The sequence below is a fragment of the Thyridium curvatum genome (genome assembly GCF_004353045.1).
Source record: "Thyridium curvatum strain D216 chromosome Unknown NODE_133_length_58504_cov_82.914470, whole genome shotgun sequence".
NCBI classification, from domain to species: domain Eukaryota; kingdom Fungi; phylum Ascomycota; class Sordariomycetes; order Thyridiales; family Thyridiaceae; genus Thyridium; species Thyridium curvatum.
In genome coordinates, this window is record NW_022156888.1 from 23,595 (window position 1) to 40,532 (window position 16,938).

The 16,938-nt window shown below is 56.9% G+C and overlaps 6 protein-coding genes across 6 annotated transcripts; 3 read left to right on the forward strand and 3 right to left on the reverse strand.

Annotated features, from left to right (window-relative positions):
• Window positions 1-1,682: 1,682 nt before the first annotated feature.
• E0L32_012054 (uncharacterized protein) lies at window positions 1,683-2,357 on the forward strand (the record flags this gene model as incomplete). The annotated part of the gene is made up of 1 exon (XM_031134852.1): window positions 1,683-2,357. One exon carries the CDS (start codon window positions 1,683-1,685, stop codon window positions 2,355-2,357), a length of 675 nt encoding a protein of 224 aa, XP_030999354.1.
• A 276-nt stretch (window positions 2,358-2,633) lies between these two features.
• E0L32_012055 (uncharacterized protein) lies at window positions 2,634-3,825 on the reverse strand (the record flags this gene model as incomplete). Its single annotated transcript, XM_031134853.1, has 3 exons — window positions 2,634-2,759; window positions 2,828-3,512; window positions 3,572-3,825. The coding sequence occupies 3 exons, from the start codon at window positions 3,823-3,825 to the stop codon at window positions 2,634-2,636; spliced, it is 1,065 nt and encodes a 354-aa protein (XP_030999355.1).
• Window positions 3,826-4,169: 344 nt separating this feature from the next.
• Window positions 4,170-5,888, reverse strand: E0L32_012056 (uncharacterized protein; the record flags this gene model as incomplete). The annotated part of the gene is made up of 4 exons (XM_031134854.1): window positions 4,170-5,262; window positions 5,323-5,471; window positions 5,537-5,670; window positions 5,732-5,888. 4 exons carry the CDS (start codon window positions 5,886-5,888, stop codon window positions 4,170-4,172), a joined length of 1,533 nt encoding a protein of 510 aa, XP_030999356.1.
• Window positions 5,889-6,586: 698 nt separating this feature from the next.
• E0L32_012057 (uncharacterized protein) lies at window positions 6,587-8,423 on the forward strand (the record flags this gene model as incomplete). The annotated part of the gene is made up of 9 exons (XM_031134855.1): window positions 6,587-6,594; window positions 6,757-6,856; window positions 6,951-7,193; window positions 7,255-7,286; window positions 7,345-7,372; window positions 7,433-7,440; window positions 7,502-7,773; window positions 7,865-8,164; window positions 8,245-8,423. The coding sequence occupies 9 exons, from the start codon at window positions 6,587-6,589 to the stop codon at window positions 8,421-8,423; spliced, it is 1,170 nt and encodes a 389-aa protein (XP_030999357.1).
• A 740-nt stretch (window positions 8,424-9,163) lies between these two features.
• Window positions 9,164-11,189, reverse strand: E0L32_012058 (uncharacterized protein; the record flags this gene model as incomplete). Its single annotated transcript, XM_031134856.1, has 2 exons — window positions 9,164-10,971; window positions 11,138-11,189. The coding sequence occupies 2 exons, from the start codon at window positions 11,187-11,189 to the stop codon at window positions 9,164-9,166; spliced, it is 1,860 nt and encodes a 619-aa protein (XP_030999358.1).
• A 1,832-nt stretch (window positions 11,190-13,021) lies between these two features.
• E0L32_012059 (uncharacterized protein) lies at window positions 13,022-16,887 on the forward strand (the record flags this gene model as incomplete). Its single annotated transcript, XM_031134857.1, has 2 exons — window positions 13,022-13,096; window positions 13,165-16,887. 2 exons carry the CDS (start codon window positions 13,022-13,024, stop codon window positions 16,885-16,887), a joined length of 3,798 nt encoding a protein of 1,265 aa, XP_030999359.1.
• Between the last annotated feature and the right edge of the window lie 51 nt (window positions 16,888-16,938).

Sequence of the window (16,938 nt, forward strand, 5' to 3'; positions counted from 1 at the left end):
ACCACCTAACAAGCTAGCTGGGGGCTGGGCCGACTGCAACAGCAACGCCCGATCTTGTTAAACCCCTGCATGATCACTCCTGATGAACTCTCCTCTTTCTCTCTGGGGACCAAAGTACCAAGCGAGTTTTTGCAGGTGGCTGGAAATTCCGCCGGACATCACAATGAGTTCCTGCTGTTGGCTGACATGCCAGGCAGGCATCAAATGCATCAGAAACGAACCCTTGTTTTCTCGGCAACGCGGATGCTGTTGGCGGAGATCCCTCCGTGATGCCGCCGCGAGGTCGACGTTTCGAAGGCTGCCGTCATAGTAAAGCATCGATTTCTTAATGTTTGAGGTGGACTGTATCACACGGCTGCTTGTGACAGCTGGGGATCACCTACCGAACGCAAGTTACATCGGCTGGATCCAGTCCACGATATCGTCCTTGATCCCAACTTGGCAAATAATAGAATCAAGGCCTTGAAGGGCCCATTAGCGAAAGGCTGATGACCCTGTCGACCCTACGATGCAACCTTCTCCAGCCCAGAGCACGAGGCTGACCCAGAAGCTGCTGTTTCAAAACGTCAAAATCTCAATTACTTGCATATCAGACACATTAAGTGCTTCCCGTATGCACGTGTGGCGCTTCTAATGTGTGTTGCCGTCTAGCTTCGAGTGGCCGAGATGGGGGATATGATAAGCACCATGCCGAATTACGACGTCTATCGCCCCCCCTTTGCGAAAGCACTTAGTTTGATGCTTCTACCTACCTAGGTAGGTAGGTAGCCCATCCGACGGCTGCGAAATTTCTTTGCGATGAGCCTCCTGCGGCTTACGTGGACTCCTTGACGAATTCTGGAGCCTCGTAGGCGTACCACCCCCGGCGCTTCCGCCAAGCTTTTTGCACAGGAGCCTAGAAGAGGCAGAAATATTCTGTTTCATCACAGGGCCGTACAGTTCTTTCCTGCGTCTTTATCGAATGGATTTGCAAGCTTGACAAGCATACCAGACGCGTCACTGAACGACATGGGAGCATCTGGCCTCTGGTTTTCGACCAGGTGGCGGTGGCACCTCGTAGCTTGCCAGGCCCGAGCTGGGACGAAGTATCTTCTTTGTACCTCCCCAAAATCGAGGACGAGGGGCATTGGTGGGGCAGTGTCTTGATTGCTTGTGATGGCGGGGTTCCGCCAAGATAACATCATCATTGAGGCCGGTATAGCATCTGCCTGCCGCTTATATAAAGCGAATCCCAGTATGCAGGGTAGAAGAATGGTATGTTGCAGATGCAAGCTCTGAGCATTGCCAAGGCCTGCCCAAATGGGTTCCTCAGAACCACCATCCAGAGGCCTGTGAGATGTAACTACTAAAGCTCGAAATTCAGAGAATCATCGTGGGCTGTCACGTGTGTGTGCGCTAAGCCAATTACGTATGGAACATTCGTGAACTTTCCCGAATGAGGAAAGCAGCTTTAAAGATTGTAGTGCCTGACTTTTTGCTATCAAAAACCCCCCGAGTGAAAGACTTATGACATCGACTTGACTGAGAAACCTTGTACCTACAACGGGAGAGAAGGACACAATCGCCTATAATATCATCACATAGTGCCTCGATAATCCAACATCCAACATTGAAAACCAAAACACGGAACAAAACAGTCCAATCAGAACGAGCTTGTACCCAAGGCACCCTTTACACACACGATGGACCGAGGCCTCAACGAGCTCCTCAAATGGAGCATTGAAAACACAAACACCACGGGCAACCACGAGGAATCCAGCACGCCTCCTTCCGGCGCCGCCCCGGCCCCCGCCTCCCGCAGCAACCTCAGTCCGGAGGTCCTGGCCTCCCTCTTCGGCGGGCCCTCGGACGCCGACCTCATGCGGGCCGCCATGGACGTCGTCACCAGCCGCGACGACCCGGACGTCAGCCTCGAGGACAAGCTGACGGCCTTCGACAACTTCGAGCAGCTCATCGAGTCGCTCGACAACGCCAACAACCTCGGCGCCCTCTCCCTCTGGACGCCGCTGCTCTCCATGCTCGAGCACGAGGAGGCCGAGCTGCGCCGCATGGCCGCCTGGTGCGTCGGCACGGCCGTCCAGAACAACGAGCCCAGCCAGGAGCGCCTGCTGGCCCTCGGCGGCGTCCCCCGGCTAGTTGCCCTGGCCACCGACAGCGAGGAGAAGGCGCACGTGCGCAAGAAGGCCGTCTATGCTCTCAGCTCGGCGTGTCGTAATTACCAACCTGCCATGGACGTGTGCCACGAGGAGCTCGGGAAGGTGGGCAAGACCTTCGATAAGGTCGACGCAATGAACATGGATGCAGTGGATGTGGTCATGAATGCACTCAAGGAGGAAGCATCCAAGGAAACGGCTTAGACACGCTTCATCTTCCTTGCGGAGATCTCTTTTTGCATGAGATGGCGTTCGGGTTTGGAGAAATCGGCGTTATTTATACGATACCATTACCACAGTGGTCATACTGGGTTCACATATGGCAGGTCCGGAAAAACCAATGGGAATTGATTATTTTCCTCTTTTATATTAATCACAAAATGCTCGTGCTGCTAGTGATGTACACAATGTACAGATATGATACAGTATTGTTCTGGAGATTTACATAATCCGTCATGTTTAGACCTTCTTTTGCACCTTCTAATCCCTGAGCTCACCATAGAAGGGGATGCCCATGGCCTGGAAAAGAAGCCTGGCGTGCCTATCCGACCGGGCAGTGGTCTCTACGAACACACGGCAACCGGGAACCATCTTGGGAGGGTACATCTAAAAAAAGGGTATGGTCAGCACGAAGGCACAGAAGGATGGACGATCGAGCAACACAAGACACTTACAGAGTAGTTCGCCTCCATCTCGGGAAAGTGCGCCATGTCCTCCGGCTCGAAACCCCACGCGAGGTTGCCAGAGCTGTCTCCGGTGCTGCCCTTGATGCCCTTCCAGTCCTTGATCTTGGGGAAGACGAGGTGGATGCACTTGTCGACGAACTCGTAGGCGTCGTTGCCGTGGATCGTCGCCTTGACACCGGCCTGCTTGCCGGACTGCATGCCCCACTGGACGACGCTCGTCTTGACCTTGGTGATCTCGGGGACGGAGCCCGTGATGGCCTGCATCATGGCGCGCGCGACGATGAGGTGGTCCGGGTCCTTGACGGCCTTGGGCACGTGCGACACGACCGTGACCGACTTGATCTCGGGGATGTTGCGGAAGTCAATGTCCTTCTCGATCGGGCGCAGGACGGCGGAGCCACGGGGGCCTCGCCGCGCTCGGTTCTTGTGGTACGGCGAAGAGCCATCCCAACCTCGCAGACGCTCAGGCGTTTCTCGCTCGACCGTCCCGGGCGGCTTGTGGGTGTAGGTCAGGGTCATGATGTCGGAGGCGATCGTGGACTGGTATGTCTGCTTGAGACGGGGCAGGTTGTAAGGTCCGGGGACGAAGTCTCGCGCGACGGGATCGGATGATGCAGGGGACTGGATAGGATGCAGTGGGCCGCGCTCGTACTTGGGCGGGTGATATTGGTATCTAGAGACGGGTTAGTGGTGTTGATGTCTTCGAAACCCGGGTAAGCTGAAGTCGCTCACCTGCTACCGGGCAACTTGGTTTTCCTCTTCATAGCCCTGATCCTGGGAGTTGTGGCCTTCACATCCTGGCCGAGCTCTGGCGTCAGGAGAGACGAGTCTGCCTCGAGGTCCGCAAGGTCAGGGACCTTGCTGGCGGGAGTCGCAGCGGCCTGTGTCGACGCGCATCGCCTAACGCAGAACGGAGCCGCTGGCCGAATCAATTGGCTGAAAGGTAATTGCCTCAGGGGCCGCGACACTTCGCGAAGAGTCGCCATCTTGCCCTTCGTCCCGTATCTGGAGTTGGAAAACGTGTGGACCAGATTTAGAGGTCTCGAATGCTTTCCGAAAAATGCGACCCCTGCTCCAGCACGGACCCACCCTGCAATTAGTTGCTGATGTCGCTGGCTGCTGAATACTGCCAGCTGGCAGGCAGGTGGTGCAGCTGCTGGACTCACTTCACTTAAGATTTCTAAATAAATGAATTACTTTATTACACATCCTATGAGAAATATCTTCAATTTTTATCTATGTTTTGCTGGGTAGTCTTTACAAAGGTTGATCCCATCGAATCGTCCCCTACTTCCACTAAATATATACATGAAACCTCGAGCTGAGCTTTTTAAGGCTTGATCCTCTGGAGCCAGGGGCTGCTGAGGTCGGTGAAGAAGCTGGCGCCCTGCACCGTGGTCGGCGCACCTGCAAGAGTAACATTGCAGTTCTTGACCCAGTCGCCCGACGCAGCGTACTTCTTCTGCACGTAGTGGACATAGTCATCAAGCGGGCACGAAGAGCCGGGTCCAGACTTGCACGACGGGACTGGGTAGACGGCGTCGTTGAGCTTGATGCGGATGTAGCTCGACTTCTTGCCACCCTTGCGGGAGCTGCGAGGCGCGCCCGTCGGACGGGGCCGACACTTGGCGGTCGTGGTTGGCGCGGTTCCGTTGCCGGAGCCGGAGCCGCTGCAGCTCAGCCTCTCGACCGTGACAGTGCCTCTCATCGAAGTGAAGTGCGAGGCAATGTACAAGCGGTCATCGTTGCGGCTGGTGGGAGAAAGAGGCTTCTCGTTGTCAAAAACACCGACTCCGGCCACGAACTCGTTCAATTGGCCATCGTTCAAGAAGGACATGAGAATCTTGGGGACCTGGAAGGAGGATCCGTCTTGCGCCTTGCCCGTGATGTTAGGCCCCTGTTGGAAAAGCCCGACCAGGCTGTTCAGGAAGGGCAGCATCATCTTCGAGGGGAGGTCGGCACCAGGGCCCACACCGTAGTAGTACCTCAGATCGTTGTCATATTCATAGCTGAGGAGCTCCTCATCGGTGAAGATTCCGCAAAAAGGAGACAGAGTGCCAGTGATTTGGGACTCGAATCCGCAAAGGTACGGGATGCTGGTGATGTCGCCAGGGGACAGAGTGAGGTTCCCACTGATCAGGGCCTGAAGGCGCTTCTGGATAGGAGGGACAAAGACACTCTCCCACTGGGCGACCTGGTCGGCGCCGGAGGTGTCCTGGAAATTCGGACACATGTCGGACGGGCCGAGCGAGTTACCGAGGGCACCAGGATAGCCTCTCGAGGTAACAGCAATCACGCTGCCAGCAGTGTCGGCCTCCCAGCCGAGGAAGCCGCGAACAAACATCTGGGCGGTCTGCAGGACACGAGTGTAGTTGTTGGCCCACACCATGAAGTCATCCCCATCATTATAAAGATGAGGATATCTAAAGCCAGCGAGTTAGTGAACAGGCGGAATGCGCCGAGATACAGTCCTTAGTACATACCTGGTTCGTACTTGGTAGCCCAGATCAAAGGCCTCCTTAAATCCAGTAGGGCTCTCCATGGCAATCTGCAGCTTGGGGTTTGACAGAACTGTCTCCCATCGAGGCAGGAATGCTAAACTGCCGGTAGAGGTGTAGCCACCGGCCGAGGTCTGTCCACACCGTTAGAAACTTGGCCACCCATGATCGCGTCCATGCGAGCCTTGAGGCAACTAACCCTGGCGTGGAAATCAAGCCATCCCTGGTAGGCTCCCCTGTCCGGGTATCGCGAGCCATGACGCACAACGTACGCGACTTGGTCGACGGTGCAGCCCTCTGGCACATCTGACGAGATGCCAAAGACATTGGGGCCTGGGATGTACAATCAGAAGCGATTCTAGAAGATGAACGGGTCTATCGGGCAAGTTCCTACCGGCATACCAGGGGCTGTTTGCTCCCAGCCACTTCAGGGGCTCCTTTGCCGTCGCGCTGGCCGGCTGGTTGATGACCTGGGCCGGCGCGAGATATTGGACTGCGGCAGCAGAGCCGATGAGGGCGAGCGACGCCTTGAGCGAGATAGAAACGGGCATTGTCACTGGCGTCTATGTCTGTAAGCGGCCTCTGAGGGATACACCACAACCCAGATTCATCCTGTCTCGTTTGGGCAGGGAACTCTGGCCGATCATATAGAACACTTGAAGTTCACGGTTGTCGGTGTAAGTTCCCCGATGAAGCCTCAAGCCCGTCGACCGCGCGATACGGGGTTCATTATTGATGGAGGCCCAAGTGGTGTCTCCACACACGGAATAGGCAAATCCACCGGACCAGGGTGAGGCCGTCATGGCTACGGTGGCCCACGTGTCCCGACAAACCGTGGTGGTTTGCCGGGAGCGGCGCGCCGGCAGCGCACTTTTGCTAGCCCTTGTAAGCGCTACAGCGCTTGCTTGTGACGCTTGACAGTTCATTCGAGATAGTGGATGGAGCTTTCCCGGCGGCTCGACACGTGGGGTCTGAGCTTGTATAAGCTGCCGGCTCTTCCAAGACTCAAATTTGACAGCTCATAAATTGCGCATAAGAGTAGTTTTATTGACTCTCATGGCTGCTTTCCGGGGTGGGATACGCATGGATGATTGCTGTAGGGCGAGGCTCGTGGACGGATGTGACGTGGGAATGTCTTGAATTGGATGAGAACTGGTACCTGCATGCAAACAGACAGAAACAAGCACTAAAATCAACCTCCAATTGGTAGCTCTAAACCCCACTATCCCAAAGTCAACCTCTCTCCTCCATGTACAAGTACGTACATCCGACATCAACCCGGCTTAATCACACTAGACCTCATCTCGCACGTGCGTGAATATCAAAAAGGCGCAGCCATTGCTTTGAGTAACCGCACTCACTCCTTTTGGGAGTCATCGCCGTGTTTCCCCGTCGCCACTTGCTTAAACGGGCGCCTAGTCGCGTGCCCTGTGTTTTGGCGGCTGGCATGACCGCGAGCTTCCCAGTCCACCCGGTCAACAGGTTTGCAGGCCAGAGCGAGCCTGTGAAGCGGCCGAAGGTCAGTAGACGTCTCGATCTGGCCAGGCTCGTTCGCCAGTTTTCTCAGGTGCCGTGGTTACTGTTCTGACCTGACCTTTGGACCCGTCCTATAGGAGTTTGCTTGTTTCTCATACGATGACAACCACGAGTTTCACCTGGGAGACTCGTCTCTAAAATGGTATTACCCGCCATTGCTGGGCGCAAACCTATCTCGTGGCTACGAGGACTTTGTGAAACATGATGACTCGGGCGATGAGCATCTCGTCAGCCTCCTCAAGACCATTGCAGCCCATGAAGAGGAGACCCAGAAAAAGATCGACGCCCAGGTCGTCACCTGGCGTGGCATGATGACAAAGGTTAGTAAATAGTTTGATACAATAAAAGCAAGAGGAAAGACTATATACTTATCTTTGGCAGATTATGGCTTCCCCTTTCGACGATAGAGACGGGTAAGACTCCTGGAAGTCAAAGGGTGTAGACTCTCACTTACATGAGTGATATTGACAGCTTCGAGATGAACGCTACTCTCTTTGAGGTAAGAGACAGAGCTATGGAGTTTGTGAGGAATACCAGCCGATACTAACATCTCCACTAGGACTGCATGTAAGGAGGGCCCTTGACTGCTAACTTGGGCGAATAAACGATCAACTAATGGTCTTGGTAGCTTCATCGAGGAGAATCACGCATTCAAGGCAGCTTCCCGGCAGCAACAGGCGTCACAGCCCTCCAGAGGCCCAATATCCCAGGACGTCATGTCGTTCTGGGGGTACAAATTCGAGACCTTGTCCACGCTCCCTGCCCCTTGGGGCGAGGTCGACCGGGACTTCATCGAGAGCCGCGACACGCACGTCGTCAACAACAAGGCGCAGTACTGCTCCGTCGTGCGCACAGGAGTCGGCAAGACAGTGCTCTGTCTCGGCGGTGAAGTAGACGCAAGTATGTTTTCCCCAACCAACCCCCCTTTCGTCTCTCTAACATTAGTCTACGTATCAAACCCCTTCTAACGTGGGATATATAACACTCTCAGTCTGGGACTCGAAGCCGCCGCAGCAGGGCGCGCCCATCGCGTGGGTGGAGCTCAAGACGAGCCTCGAGATCCGCAGCGACCGGGACAAGGACAACTTTGAGCGCAAGCTGCTCAAGTTCTGGATCCAGTCCTTCCTGCTGGGCGTGCCCAAGATCGTGGTCGGCTTCCGCAGCCGCGAGGGCGTCCTGCAGAGCCTGCAGGAGATCGAGACGGCCGAGATCCCGGCCAAGGTGCAGCGCGGCGGCAGGCCCAGCTGGGACGGCAACATCTGCATCAACTTTGCGAGTGCGTTCCTGGATTGTAAGTTGTTGAAAATGGAAAAATCCCGGGGCCCCTGTCGTGAGAAGAGCGACTGATTTTCTAATGCGGAACCGCCTTAGGGCTGCGAGCCACCATCAATGACGACGGCGTTTGGAGAATTCGGAGGAGACCAAAGTCTAGCCATATTGAGGTGTTCCGGGTGGAAGAGGCTGGGCATGGCGAGATTCTAACGGATGACTTTATCAACTGGAGGATAAAGTTGACATTGAATAGCAATAGTGCAACCAGCACGGCGTAGGAAGCAATGATACCCATAAGAACGTCCTCATTTCTGCCTACTCGGAGTGGCCGTCAGCATTCTAAACGCGGATTGGCTATTGATTGCTTAGACAAGAAAAGACACATCGCTTTTATGCAGCACGTGGGACTATTATCACTTGGTCAATTTCCATAGTTATACGTTGTTGTTCAATCACGTCCATCTTACATTAAGAGACCTAATCCTACGCGATTCTATCTAGGTAGTTTCAAACACATCGCTCCCAACCTGACCAGAGAAAAAAAAACAAACGCCTTGGAAATGCTATGCAGGACAAAACCTGGCACAGGCGGATACACAAAACACACGCGCTAACAGACAAAACCCCTCGAGGTTTGCAATCGGAGGCCGGGAGATCATCATACACACACCCACATCCTGAGATCCCAACCCTCTCCCTCCCTTCGCAACGAGGCCCAACCCAGAAGAAAAAAAAAATCCATCAAGAAAGGGAAGCCTCTTCGCTGCTCATGCCCAACCTCGTCATCGTATGCAAGTGTTCCAACCCGTGGATGCTAATAGAGAAGGAGATGAAAAAAAAAAAAGACAACGCAGAGGAACAGCAGTCTATCGAGCAGTCTATGCCGAGACCATGCGCCCCAAAATGCGAGACAGCAGAGGGTTTGCTGTCAAAAGGAGTTCTTGACCTTTTCGTTTTGTGACAAGTGGTGATACAATCTTTCCTCCCGCTCTAATACAGACATGGTTTTATCTGATTTTCAAACGCTCGGGAAACGGGCTCGAAGCCCGTTGAGCCAGCGGCCGTACAGGACGTCGCTGAGCTGCTTGGTGTGCTCCATGCCGGCCGGCGGCTCGCGGCCGGGGAACTTGGCCTCGAGCATGGTCCTCTCCAGCTCGCGCGCGCGCTCCTTCTCCGAGTACTTGTCGGGCGAGCCCTCGGGAGCGATGCTGCCCTGGCGCCTGCGGTGGCTCTTGAGGTGCGGGTTCGCGTTGCTGAGGACGAGCTTGGTGGGGCTCCGGATGATGACCGTGCCCTGCGGCGTGCCGTCGCTGGGGGTCTTGCCGATGGCGGGCTGGAGGAAGGCATTGTCGAGCTTGGCGTCGCTGGCGACGGCCGCGACGAGATTGCGCATGAGGTGGTAGGCACCCTCTGGGTCCACCGAGTCGAGCAGCGCCAGGGCGTCCGACAGCTTGGCCAGGGCCTCTCGCTTCTGCATGGCCGAGGTCTGCGCGTGGAGCTCGGCCAGGGTAGGATCGAGGGCCTTGTTGAAGAGGCGGCGGCCGAGCTGGGCCTCCTTGCTCGTGGGCTCGACGGCCGCAGCCATCATGGAAGGAGGGGGCCGGTTCTCGTTGTTTGTAGCCTCGGGCGACTCGGACATGCCGAGCTGGCCGCCGGTAGAGCTGTCAGACGGCACGCGGCGGAAAAGCCTGGCGCTCGAGCCTCCGTTGCCGAACGACATGTCGGGCTGCAGCGGGCGCTTGGGGGCAATGACTGAGCCCCTTGGCGACCCTGTCAATGTGCCTTGGTACAATGCTGATGGCTGGCGCCGAGCCGTTGCCCTCCGTACTGTGCCAGTCGCCGGTGAAGATGGCTGCAGCGGTCCATCCTTGAGGTCCAGTTTCCGCATGAGCTCGTCGGCAGCAAAAATGGAGGATGGCTTGCGAGACTTGACCGTGGCTCTCTTGGGTGCGACCGACCTGACGGTGTCGAATACCCACTCGTCGCCGTCGTCTTTGGGTGAGATGGTGTGCAGAGTCTCTTGGTAAAACACAGGATGCGTTTTGCGGTGCTGACTCGCATCGTACATCTGCCGCCTCTCGATCAGTTCTTGCAAGGCCTCGACCTTGCCAGCCGACCTGATGAACCTGTGCTTCAGAAGATCTCTTGCCAGGGGCCTCCGCTCGGGGTCCTTGCCCAGGCATTGGGAAATGAAGTCCTTGAAATCCTTGCTGAAGTTGCCTTCGAGTCTTGGGGAAGGGTTCTTGGGTATTTGCAAGAGGACTTTCATGGGGTGGATATTGGCATGAGGGGGTTCGCCGTTGGCCAGCTCAATGGCAGTGATGCCAAGAGACCAGATGTCCGCCTTGCAGTCGTAGCCTGCTTGCTGGATGACCTCGGGTGCCATCCAGAAGGGCGTGCCCACAAAGGTATTTCGCTGGGACTTAATATTGGTAAGCTGGGCGGCGACACCAAAATCGGCCAGCTTGACCTTGCCACTCTCTGAGAGGAGGACATTGGCGGCCTTGATGTCTCTGTGCAGCTTTCCTTCGTTGTGCAGGTAGTCTAGACCGAGGAGCAGTTCCCGGCAAACAATGGCGACGTGCGCCTCGCTGAAGTTTCCGGGTTTCAGGAGATCGAGACAAGAGCCTCCTCCTAGGTACTCCATGACGATCCACAGCTTGTGGCCGCGCAGGTAGCTGGCCTTGTATTGTGTGACGAAGGAGCTGGCGCAAGTGCTGAGCACCGAGATCTCCTGTTGGATCTCCTGGATATCATCTTCGCTTGACTCAAGGTCAATCTGGAGTGGGTGTGCATGTGAGTCGGCTGTGACCTTCTTTGAGATGCCTGGATAACCATAGTGCGTGAACTTACAAGCTTGATAGCGACCGTCTCTCCTGTCGCCCTCTCCAGAGCTTTGTACACCACACCGAAGCTGCCACCTGAAGCGAGATGAAAGAATCAGTAAGTCTGCGCTGTGAATTTCTGTGACTGTCGCGGGGGCTCGACTCACGACCCAGCTCCTCCAAAACCTGGTAGTGGCTTGCAACGCCCTCGTCGGCCATTTTTGCTGGCTGCGTCAACATGCAACTTCAGTACCTGCGCGCGCAAAGCTTGCGGAATGCCGGAGGATGCGCTGGCGGCGAAATCGAATGCAGAATGGTACAGCGGTACAGCAGGAGATCCAGAGAATGCTTCTGAGCAGATTCGAGAGAGATCGGGAGCGCGAGAGAGAGGGCTGCCGGGCTCTTGTATAAGTAATTAAAGTCGATGGAGTGACCGGGTTGTTTGGTAGAGGGAGCTTGGGCCAATTGGTCGTGTCCGGGCAACCCGCCTGGGCCTGGCGGGGGGTTTTCTTAAATCGCTGTTTACTACTGGGGCCGTCTAGCCTCTACCCCGGACCAGGATGAAACTGAGGATGCGAACAGGAGCTGTCTTTTCCAGAAAAAAACATGTCACTTCTCATGATGGTCGGCTCTGCTGCTGGGCTGGGTCATTGCAGACGGGAGGGAGGAAGAAGGGGAGAAAAAAAGGAAGAGACGGTGTGTGGTGTTGGCGTTGATGGCGGTCAGAGTCATATGTACCTATGCAAGCGCAGGGCCAGTGCCACTTACACCGGGTTGCCTGCCCACTGTGGCTCTTCCCCAGATTGACCTGCAGCGCCAGCATTCCAGCGCCTGAGTCTTCGCAGACCGATGGACGGGTCATCTGCAGAGTCAGAGGGCGCTTGCGACCCAATTGAAGCATGCGACAGTCACTTCGGGCAACGGAGGCTCATTTTAGGTAACGCTCACGGTGAAGGTGGAATGGCAGACTGGATGTCTCGCTCACCTTGGATGGACGGCGGCCGCGTTGCGGCGGAAGACTCCACTCTCAGCGCTACCTACCCTGCTTGTCAGCGTGCCAACCTACCTGGATGCCTCTACAAGTAGGTACTTGTAGGTACTTGTAATAATTAAGAATAGGTATAGGTATCAATGATGATTGTCTCCAATGCAGCTTGGAGTGCTGCTGGGCTGTTCGTTCCCAAGTTGAAAAGCCATACATACATAGACAGTTTGACGATGGCCTCATCTGTTTTGCCGGACTCCATCCAGATACGCGAACCCCAAGGCTTGGTTGGCACGGTTGGGCAACTTGGGTCTCCAGGGCTGCTGGGCTTCGACTTACACGCTGGACCCGCTTCAGCCTAGACGAGATACTTGTATGGCTGATTGAGGTTGAGAGATCACACAGGTGACAGGATCCTTTCTGCCTTGATATCGTGACAATACAGAAGAAAATGATCAGAGGAAAAAAGTTGGGATCCAAGGATCGACTACGAGTCATACGAGGACCTGTTTTTTCTGGAACACAGCGCATACCGTCGAGCTGAAAGCGTTGCGTCGCATGCAACACTCGAGGCATAGCCCCTCCAAAAAGTACCTGACTGCCCCTGCAGCTCCCCCCCGACTAGCGCGGTTGCCACGCTGGCAACGGGGCCTGTAAACAAGGATTTGGCCCAAGCTCCTCCACAGCGCATCCCACCCACGTCCCTCACCGACCAGCGACCATGCCCGAAACAACAAGGACATTGTCCACATAGCTCCAAGTCCCGCCGTCCACTTACCGCACGAGTGACAGGGCTTATCTATCGCGATATCGCCTCTTGCCCGCTGGAATGTTTTGACATATCGCCGACTCAGGATCGCTGCAACATCTCACCCCAACGGCGCTGTCGTGTCTACAACCACCCTACGCCAATTATCCACCTACTCCGTACCTTGGACAAACCTCACCGCCGTTGCGAACTGACACGTCGGAGCAGAAAAGACTGCTGTGACCTCACGAATACCACGCCTCTTGGTGGGAGGCAGATGCGACGACGAGCTTCCTTTCCAACAATCCTGTCGCCAAAATGACACCCGCACCACCACCACTGCCAACGCGGTTCCCCTGTTGGTGTAGGGCTGTCTATTCTTGGGGAGGAGAGGTATGGCCTTCGCAATATGCACTACTGGCAATGTTTCTCTCGCTGTATGCTGACTTTGCTTTCCGCAGTCGAAACGAGACCTTGGATTCATCGAAGGAGATCTCATAGAATGCCTCAATGCAGGAGACGGATCATGGTGGACTGGACGGCTGCGGCGAGACAGGAGAATGGTCGGCGTCTTCCCTTCCAACTTTGTCGAGATTCTGCCAGACAGCTTCCGTCCGATGAGCAGATCGACGAGCCCACTGCCGCCAAACAGCAACACCCCAAGCCCCAAGAACACCCCGCAGAAGTCAAAGACCTTCCGCAAACCGTTCGAGGCTTATGCGAAAGCTCCTCATTATACGACGGCCAAGCAGCCTGAGACATTCAAGCCTGGTTCAGCGAGATCTCGAGAGAACTCGGGCAATACGTTCCCGACCGTTCACGAAGACGCCGGCAGGCCGCCGACTCCTCCTCAAAAGCATGGCTATGGCTCAAGGGCACCGTCCCCTGCGCCCCAAATGCACAGTTATGGTTCAAGGGTGCCATCTCCTGCCCCTCCAATGCATAACTATGTTTCGAGAGCACCGTCCCCTGCGCCACCTCCAGCTCACAGCTACGGCTCGAGAGCTCCCTCACCCGCACCCTCCTTCTCCTACCAGCAAAAAGAGTATAAGCCCTACCGGCCGCCGTCACCACTACCTCCACAACACGCCCAGATCTCGGAGCCTCTCGACTCCCCACCTCCTCCTGCACCTCCACCTCACCGGCATGTGGTGCCGAGGCACGGGTCCCATAACTCGTTTGACAGTCCTGCCATCAACGGTTTACAAAGACATGGCTCAAACATGTCATATGAAAATCGGCAACCCGCGGGACTGGAGAGGCATGGATCTAACTTGTCTTATGACAATAGACAGCACGCAGGCCTGGAACGACATGGTTCGAACATGTCCTATAATCACCAACCGGCAGGGTACCATACCCCCAGAGCACCGTCACCATGCCCTCCGTCCCCAGCGGCCGACGGTCTAACGCCTTCGCCCTTGCGGGAGGCTATGGATGGTGTGATTGAGCAGTTGGATATCCTGGGCGTGGGCGAGACCGATACCGCAGAACCTGCGTTCGACCCTTGGTCCCCCGAGTCGTTCGACATGGTCCACCAGCAATCAAGGAGAAAGCAGCGCAAGGAGCACAACAGGCCCCAGACGTCGATGGGCATTGCGCCTCCGGTCGACGAAGGCTACGAGACTTATAGCGGGAGCGGGAGTTCGTCAAGAGACGCAACCTACCACACAGGGTACCGAGAGGATGAACAACAGCTTCCTCAGCTCAGCAACTATGTGGAACGCATGGAGACTAGGTTACGCAACATGCATCAGCACAGCGCAAACGTGGGGATTGACGAAGCGCCGCCTCCGCCCCCAAAGAGTCACCTGTATGACAGGCCGAAGTCTTCGATGGGCGGAGAGATGGCTTCGGAGCACAGATTGCGCCACAAGAGGTCGGCGTACGAGGTCGGACGACAGATGCTGGGGCGCACATTCACCACCAAGACTACGTCCACAAGTGCATCGTCAGGAAATAGGAGCACCACGACCCAAAGCACCGACCGAAGCTTGATGAGTGGTGTGTCAGCTTCAGGCATCAGTGCGACGAGTGCTGGCAGTCTGGCTAGGAAGAACCGGGCGCGGGCTCAGAGTGCACTGGGGATGCATGAACTCGACATGGACAGGCCCGAAACGCCCTTCACAGGTGTCACCTACCACAGCAGCCATGCTTCTGGAGACTCCAGATCCAAGTCGCAGATCGGCTTCCACGACGATATCGGTGGCATGGGTGGCATGGTGGGCATCGGCGGCCTGCGGGCACCCAAGCCCAAGAAGTCTGGATTCTTCAAGAAGATCCTCGAGTCCGCCAAGACGGGCGTGGCTAGCACACGCGGCAGCATAGCTACTGCTGGCGCTGGCTCCGTCTCCTCGTCGCCCATGGCTAGGTCCATGGGCACCGGCATCAGCTCCATAGGCGGGATGGGACCACCGCCGCCGAGAGACGCGGCACACGAGATGGGTCTTGGCAATGGTATCGACTGGGTCCAGGTCCGCCGGGACGTGAATAGATCCAACTCGCTGAGTCGTATTGAACGGAACGAGAGACGCGAGCGGTGCCAGATGATGGACTACCCGACACTCGATCCGGTCGATGAGCTCTACGACACCATCAACGGCGACGAGGGTGCGGATGGCATGCCCGTGGACCAACCGATCGACTACCTCGCCATCAATCTCAGCCAGGTCGACAAGAACTCACGCTTCATCAGCAGTCTGCCGCCGATGACTACAGCTATCACGCTGGCGACGACATATGTCTGCAGACCTTACCGAAGCGACGTGCAGCGCCTCCGGGCCATCTTCACGTGGGTGTCGGAGAAGATTACCTGGGAGGAGGAGTTTGAAGGCGAGATCGACACGAGACGCGTGATCCAGACCAAGAGGGCGTGTGCCGAAGAGTATGCCCTGCTGGTCATGGAAATGTGCTCGGCCGTGGGCCTGCACTGCGAGATCGTGCGTGGTTACCTGAAGACGCCAGGTGAGATTCCCGAGTACAACCTGGTGCCACGATCCAACCACTGGTGGAATGCCGTCCTGGTCGACAACGAGTGGCGCATCATGGATTGCTGCCTTGCCAGCCCTTCGAACCCAAGGCGTGGCCTGTACTCGAGTGCAGGCAGCGGCATGGCCGACCCATGGTGGTTCCTTGTCCGCCCGACCGAGAGCTGCTGGACACATATCCCCGAGCACCACACGCAGCAGCACATCTGCCCGCCTGTCGCCCATGAGATCCTGGTCAACCTGCCATGTGCTTGTCCCCCATATTTCAAGAACGGTCTCCAGATGCACGGCTACAACACCTCTGTGACGCGCATCGAGGACCTGGAGATGGTGCACGTCAAGTTTAATGTCCCCGCCGACGTCGAGGTGGTGGCAGAGGTCGAAGTGCGCGGCTACTCGAGGGACGCCGACGGCGACTTCTTCGAGAGCGGCGAGGTCGTCCGCAAGCGGGCGCTCGCGCAGGCCGAGTGGTACGGCGGCGTCAAGCGGTACACGGTCAAGGCGCTGCTCCCCGGCGACGAGGGCACGGGCGTGCTCAAGGTGTACGCGGGAACCCGGGGCCTGATGCACAGCATCAAGGACATCCCGCACCCGCTGGCGTTCGTGCTGCCCGTCATCCACACGGGCGAGAACCCGCCGTACGAGTTCGTCACGCGGCACCCGACGCCACACGCGCAGCGCCACGACATCTACGTCGTGCAGCCGCAGTGCCAGCGCCTGGCGCTGAACAACACCTTTGTCTTTGCCATACGCCAGCACCCGAGCTCGTCGGGGAGCGGCTCGGCCATGACGCCCTCGTCCAACCCGGGCGGCGCGTCGCCCATCCCCTTTGCGCGGCCCGGCTCGGCCATGAGCATGACGTCGAGCAGCGCGGCCGGTTCGAACCCGAGCACGACCAACAGCAGCGGCGCGTACGTCAGCGGCAAGAAGCCGGCCAAGCTGGCGATCCAGACGCCCGGCGGCAAGATCCTCCGGCTTATGCGGAAGGAGGAGCGGAGGACGGGCGGCGGGGTCGGGGTCGGGGTCGGCGCCGCGGGTGGCGGGAGGGCGGCCGCTGCGGGGGGCGACGAGGAGCAGAGCGACGGCGGGACGTGGGAGACCATCATCAAGTGCAGCGAGAGGGGCGTCTGGAGGGGCCTGGTGCTGGCCGACCGGACGGCGAGGTGGTGTGTCTTTGCGGAGTGGGTTTGCAACTGATTCCGAACGAAGACTTTCTTGGTGTCGAGTCAACCTCTCTGCTTTTTTCTC